General features: G+C 42.7%; 1 protein-coding gene across 3 annotated transcripts in view; it reads right to left on the bottom strand.

Moving 5' to 3' along the window:
• MYLK3 (myosin light chain kinase 3) overlaps nucleotides 1-7335 on the bottom strand; it is a 66118-nt gene that overhangs the window by 6028 nt on the left and 52755 nt on the right. For all 3 annotated transcript variants that reach the window (XM_030581241.1, XM_030581242.1, XM_030581243.1), the window contains 3 exons: nucleotides 6456-6526; nucleotides 2284-2412; nucleotides 8-160 (listed from right to left, as the gene is read on the bottom strand). In XM_030581241.1, the coding sequence (XP_030437101.1) occupies nucleotides 8-160; nucleotides 2284-2412; nucleotides 6456-6526 (353 nt within the window). The remainder of the gene's footprint in view (nucleotides 1-7; nucleotides 161-2283; nucleotides 2413-6455; nucleotides 6527-7335) is intronic.

Below are 7335 nucleotides of genomic sequence, written 5' to 3'. Positions count from 1 at the left end.
AAGATACCTTTTCTCCTTCACAAGGAGTTTGGAAATAAAGTCTTTTGCCTCTTCTGAGAGTTGTTCAAATGCCTCTGCATCAAAATCCCAGCTGCAGTTCACTATGTAATTCATTGTCTCTGCGTCTGTTTCTCCTAGGAATGGCGATAAGCCACTGAGCCTTTAAAAAAGAGAGAGAGAGAAATGGGCAGCTAATAATGGGAAATGTGTATTTCTCCTATGTATCCTCACTTTGCTCACTGCTGCTTTAGAATCACACCAGTCACATAGAAAAGAGGGTTCCAGCTAGATACCATCCCAAAGGCCAGTGCAACATCTGCTATGGTGGGGCTTGGGTACTTGGCTCAGTCCCTAGCTACTCAAGTCAGTAGCACAAGAAAGCTCTGTCAGGAGTGAAGGAATGCTTCACATTGCCCATTTGCAGCTCACTCTGCCAACTCCAGGGTCAGAGTTAATGGACGTCCAAGGAACTGAATTCAATGCGATGTGAGCTTTGTCAGACAGGAATAGGACTGCTCACCTGCCTAAAGCTAAGCATGCACACAAGTGCTGAATTGAGGCCTAAATCCATATTTACTTTAGATTAAAATACTGTTTGAAAAATATTTTCTTCAATTAGTCTCTAAACCCAGATTTGTTTCTTAAATAATTTATGACTGGATTCACATACAATTTTTTTTTGGCTTCTACATAAACTTAAATAAAAAATAACTCAGGCCACTGAAAACAGCTACAAAAAATGTTGTGATGCTGTGTAGGTAGAGAAGCTGTAGCGATCTCTCTCTCTCGAAGAATTTTAATCCCATGTGTGGCTGTGAAGTGAATTTTTCAGGCCCAGGAAGTAACTCCCCACAGGGCAGGAATAACTCTTGTGTGCTGGGTTTACAGTGGCTCCATTGAGTTGGGACCATGCTCAGAAGGGCCCCGGCCTGCTCCACTTGCACTGTACCCCGAGACCCTGCTCCTCCCCCTGCCCACCACTCCCTCCTCTCAGCCTGCCTGCCTTCTGGCCGAGGACTCCTCTCTGTCCCCTGGCCCCACCCCCTGCTCCTCTCTGCCCCCTGGTCAGACCCCAGTGCACCTCTGGCTCCAGGCCTGTGCAGCCCCACCTGTCTCCCTGGGACTGAGCCGCCTGGTACTGGTGCAGAAGCCTGGCTAGTCTCAGCCAGGTGTAGATGGGGGTGGGGAGCAGGAACAGTGTGGAGGGCTTGGCTGGGCCCCTCCAGGCAAGTACATATTGAGGGCCACTCCTGAGGGGCTGGAGCAATTCCCAGCCCTGGGACCGGCCCTGGCTGTGCTGCCGGCTCAGCCCAGCAGACACCATCACCTCCCAGCAGGGCTGGTGAGTGTGGCTGGGAGGCAGGGCTTGGAGGAGTGGGTCTGTGGGGAGTCTGGGGAGGGTGCTGGGCTGTGAAGGGGAAGGGAAGTTCTCTGTATGTTGGGGCACTAGGCAGTGGGAGTTCTGTTGGGGGTGCTGGGCAGTTGTGGTGGGGTTGTGGGGAGGGGTGGTGTGCAGGATGCTGTGCATATGTGGGTGGGTCTGGGAGGGGCTCTGGCCATAGGGAGTCAGCGGGTGTTGGACGGGGTGTGGGGCTGTGTGGCCCATAGGCTCACCCCCAAGGGGAAGGGACATGCTGGCAGCACAGGACCAGGCAGGCCACTGTGCGTCTGGCAACTGCCGGTTTGTAAATAGTGCCCTCGCATTGGGCGGAGCAAGGCCACCCCTACCATGCCATGCCCCATTGCCTCTGGCTGGCCCCTCGCTCCGGGGACTGACCTCCCTGTGCCATGCTCCATTGCATCCATGGGGGCCCACAAAGATGTTTGGTGCTGGGCCCATAAAAGGTTAATCCGGCCCTGTTGTGTGCGTGTTGGGTGCAAAAGTCCTTTTGGATCAGGTTCCCAAGTGCCTGATTTAAATGAAAAGATAAGTCTGAGTTTCTGTTATGTTTCAGGCAATTGATTACACCTTGTCTGAGTAAATGAAACTTGATTTGTTTTGTTTTTATTAACTAGACACCAAGAAGGCAAAGAGAAAACAGAAGGTTTAAGTATTTAGTATGAAGATTGATTGTTTTTCAGGAATTTCAAGCTGTGTAGCAGTGATGTTCACTTTCATTGGTTCTCTCTTTTGGGTAATGAAAGTGAGTGCAACAAGGAAGACACACTCCCTAGATGGGAATCTCTGAATCGGCTGCATTCCAGCTCTGCAAATACCTTCCATTGGCCTTTCTTACAGAGCATATGATGCCATGGCCATGACCCACACAGAGGCTTACTCACAGCATGTACGTGATGACGCCTACACTCCACATGTCAGTTGGGAACGAAACAAAGTCATAGTTCACCACTTCGGGAGCCAGGAATTCAGGAGTGCCAAAATTAACTTTCAGCTTCTCACGAGGTTTGTACCTTCATCAGAAACAAGAAGGAGCATCAGCACTAACAACAAATTAAGTACATGCACTGCACACTTGCAAAAAACTGTCATTTTTTCATACTGTAGCAAAGCCGGAGAGGTACATTCTATATCCAAGTCTTCAAAGATGCAGAATTTCAGCCTGTGCATCCCCACAGAGAGTTTTTTATAATTCACAGTCACTTCCAATTAGTTTGATCAAATGTTTAAATGAATCAGCCATTTAAATCTGAACAAAATCAAATAAACTAAATCATTTGTATTAACATTTTGTCTCTAGTGAATCACTCTCTTGGTGCATATTCCAACTTTGGCACTCTGCCTCAATTCAGAAAGTCACAGTTATAAACAGCTCATTATCCATCATTTAATTTTCCTAATTTAGACAGATGGTAGTATGGGAGGAGAAGAAGCCAGAGAAAGACTCAGGACAATAAAAATATGGTTGCAATTAAAAGTTGTGTGATTACATTAGAATCACTGCCATGTCTTCTGGAAGTTTCTGTATGCCCCATTGTGATGACTTAGCTAATAAGAGCAATCCAAGTCACAGGAACAGAGGTAGATGAAATAGGCTGAGGGCACTACAGTTGGTTTTCTATGTTATTGCAGAAAAAAAAATCAAATTGGAATAGCTAACATTCAGGCACATGTAACCCAGGCTCTGTCACTTTTATAGATATTATGTTTGAGTGAGAAATCGCTGGCACAAGTTCTAAAGAAATCATCCTCAAACTAGAGAGACAAGGTGGGTGAGGTACTATCTTTGATTGGACCAATTTCTGTTGGAGAGAGAGACAAGCTCCATCCTCAATCCTCAAATTGGCAGACACAGGGCTTAATTCACGTTGCAGGTACATGGTAGCGTAACCTACACGCCCCCATGTGGCGACAAGCTTTCCACAAAGAGAGAGAGATAAATTGTAATGGATTTTTTACCTTCACAGAGGGCAGCTTTAAACTTTTGCTGGGCTCCAGAGGAGACTCATCAGCAAAAAAGTTGTCCAGAAGATGCACTGAATCAAATTCCATTTTCAGGCAAGTTTGGAGATGTTTTGCTCAGCAGGACCTCAAACCATAATTCACTAAGTAAAAGTGCTCAGATCACACAGTTATGAGCACAGTATAAATGCCCAGATGGAACCCTGAGAAGGGACCATTATTTGATTTTAGTAACCGGCAGGATAGTGTTGCAGGCAATGAAAGATGTTGATAATTTGCTAGTTAATATAAGGAAGGGCACAGTCTTGCAGTCATCACTCAGTAATAACTCCAATTAAAGTTAATGGAAATTTTGCCTATGTAACAAGTAAGATCAGGCCATAAATGGTGGTTGTTTTTTAAAACACTACTTGCATGTTTCCAAACTGCCTTTAATGAAACTTTTCTATTGGGCACCCCTTTTCCTAAAGCTGTAATTTTGTTTGTGTACATTTTTTTCTATTTTTATAAAATCCTTTTAAAGAAGAAAAGCTCTTTGAGCTGAAGTACATGGGTTTGTATAATGAGGACCCCACAGTGTTTAGAAAATATTTTTTTAAGTAAATTTTATTATACTACCATAAGAAGTTGTTGCTTTCTTCTTGGGAGGGACTAACTCATGCCCACACGTCAGTACCTCCTGTTTTCACTCAAATATCCCTCACCTTTTGCTTTTTCCATTAGGAAAGAAGATTATGCTTCATAGCTGCTTATGGTTTTCCCTCCATATTCTTTTTTTTTTCTGTATATAAAACAGAACCCTCTTTTCTGGTCACTGCATATATGTAATAATAGGCAAAGTCATAATGATGAGGGCAAACTAACTAGGATAAAAAGATCATCTGTCCAATCTCACTGAACCACTTCTGGACAACTCTTTGGGGGTACAAAAAGAAACCAAAATGCTTGAAAAATGAAACAGCTTATGGATTAAGATATTATGTTTACATAAAATTTCCTTTGGCACAACAGCTATGTATCATCTGGTCAAAGCAGGACTAATGCTGGTAATATTTCATAACGTGAAACATAAAGGGTCAAAAATTTATTTTATAACTGTTTAGTGAAATCCAGATTCCACTGAAGTAAATGGGAATTTTGCCATTAATTGCAATGGATCCAAGATTTTACCCACTGGCTTTCCTCTAGTTCAGTGCAAGTAAAGGCAAAACATAGATGCAATGGTAATAGCAAGGCCTGTCAAGTCCCTGAGGACCAGGAAAGAAGGATGGGTCTGGGGTTTTATTTAAGTTAGAGTGGTCAGAATACGAGCGGCCTTGCAAGAGAACTGGGTCATCATAGAATTGATGTAAACCATGACCTGTTTTTACCTAATCAAATAATCTCTCCCTACAGAATTAAGTTAACATCTCCTCAGGATTCAACTATTATTCTGTTATTACAAACTCGTGGTCACTTGCTCCACTCTGTTATACCAGACTCTCAAAAGAGCTGTGCTCCTTTTAGATGTAGTTTCATATTAACTGGAGAGAAGACCAGATCTAGCAGATCATAGCTGCCACCTGCCCAGACATAGACCAAGGGATTTTTTCCAATGTCTCCATGGCTGTTTTTCAGAAACCTTCCCTATGGTAAGGGACCCACTCCTGAACCAAGGATATCATTGGCCCTTAACAAATGATAAGTAACAGCTCTGTTCTCTCCTCCTAATCTTAGGGAGAGTACGTGGAATGGTGACCCGGGAGTATTCCCCCACATGTTAAGTAAAAAAACCTGGGGCAGGCACAGAAACGACCAGGCCTCCTTCTAACCATGTACACGGGAGAGGTGTTCAATTCTGTACCATTTGGCCGATGTAAATGACCAATGTAAAAACTGGACCCCAACTCACATATGATGCTGTCTATATGTCTCACAGCCTTTAAATACTCAACTATGTTAAACCAGAGCAACAGAAAGTGAGCACTGGTACATTTCTTGCTTGACACATTCATGTGAGCTTGACAAAAAAAACACTTGTCAAGCCTCCTATTAGTCCCTCTTCCTGCAGTTGCAGAAGTGTTCTAGAACATTCTCTAGTGTTTTGTCCATTCTAATTTTAAATGCCCCAAGAAATGGGGCTTCTATGTTTTCCATGGATGGCCTTGCTACAATTTAGTATCCCTCACTGTTAGACTCAGATTGAGCATGTATTTTCCTTCCCTTAATTGCATTCCCTTACTCCATCTTTCACCACTATTTACTGGACCAGCTAATTCCTCTCTCTCCTTGCTATTTACCTGGTAACTATTTATAGGTGGTTATGCCTCACCTTAGCTGTTCTTTAGCCAAACTATCCATATTAAGCTTTTTTGTCTTTCTTCTTAAGTCTAGCTCCCTGATCGTTTTTATTGCTCCACTCTCAGCTTCCACCAATTAAACAATATCTTTCTGGTAATATGGTTCCCAGAAGTGAAAACAATATTCCAGGTGCAGTCACACCAGTGCCAAAAGAGGGATCACTACTGCCCTGCTCTGTGATATCTTTGTGCTTAAAGGCCAAAACTGCATTCTCCATATTGCAGCCATTTCAGATTGCAAACTCATAGCACTCTCATCCCTTACCCTCATCCATGAGAAGCAGACATTGTGACAGATGAAGGATAGAGACGTGGGATGAGAGCTGATCCATTGTATGCCTGTTTCAAATGGGATAGTTTTGTCATGCATTTTACTTTGCAGACAACCATCTGTCTTGGGGGTTTCAGACTGAGGCCCAGCACTGCAGAATCTGAGCCCCTTCCATATAAAATCAACAGCGAAGGTGAAGTCCCTAATGGACTTCCTAGAGTCGCTGGAGTAAAAACTCTAGTTGAAACGTTACCTGTGTGTAAACTAGAATACTAATACAACATTAGCCTGCAAAAATGGAAAAGACAACATGACAGTTAGTGCGCTAAGCTGCAAATTCATGCCTGCAGGAGCATATTGCTTTGCTCCTTCATATTTCAAAATCACTTTAAAGTCACTGAAATGTGTGAACAAACATATCACAAAAATGAAAGAAAAGAAAATGTCAGTGGATTTTGAGTGGCTCATAATTGAACTGTCTTACCTCCTTGCTAAACCAAAGTCAATAATTTTAATCTGGTTTCCTGTGCGATTTATACACAATATGTTTTCAGGCTAGAAAAAGAAAAAAGTATATTTTTAGTTAAATAAATGAAAGTGAAATTGCACGAGACACACTAACAAGAAGAGTAGCCAGAAACATGACCTGAAATGCAAAGATACAGAACAATTTCAGACAAAGATTTTTAAAACAATGCTAGTTCACTTCTTTGTTGGTTCACCGCAGTGAACTATCAGTCACATATGTCAATCTCACCTTTATGTGCTTTAATACAATAGTGGTTGTATTTTTTCCATTCATTTCCTAAGGCTCTGTTCTATCCTGGCACTATGTGTAGTATTCCATTATACTGATATAAATATATATTTGAGCCCAATTGTGGTGAAGGATAGTATGGTTCATGGGCTGCTTATGGGGTGCCTGGAGGGCTGGTATAGGAAAAATTACTCTAAGTCTAGTTGGGAATGTTACCCACAGATCACTAGTTGAAATGCTTCCTTAATTTTTCCTCTTAAAGGGGAGAGAATCAATGATGTGGCAAAAGAAGCAGGGGAAAATATTCAGAGGTTTATTGAGATCAACTTTTCCCCTCAGTCTGTTATTACCATGGGAGGGTGATTTTTGGGCCCCATCATCCTCCTAACTGGCTCAGTAAAATGTGTGGGCTTAGATCTTGCCTTCAGGGATTTTATTCCTTACTGCTGCCATGGAGTGTAACTATTTTCCTGGATTTGGCCATAGCAAAGGTATCACATAACGTAATTGAAAGGGGTTCTTTTTAGGGGAAGACTGAATGGACACCTTTGTGTGGAATGGTTTAGCAAGTCAGGTGGCAGATGCTATAACACTGGATTTATTCAAG

This window comes from Gopherus evgoodei, chromosome 12, assembly GCF_007399415.2.
Source record: "Gopherus evgoodei ecotype Sinaloan lineage chromosome 12, rGopEvg1_v1.p, whole genome shotgun sequence".
Classification (NCBI taxonomy): domain Eukaryota; kingdom Metazoa; phylum Chordata; order Testudines; family Testudinidae; genus Gopherus; species Gopherus evgoodei.
Note: the sequence above shows the minus strand (reverse complement) of the source record. Positions and strands in the feature narration are given on the sequence as shown.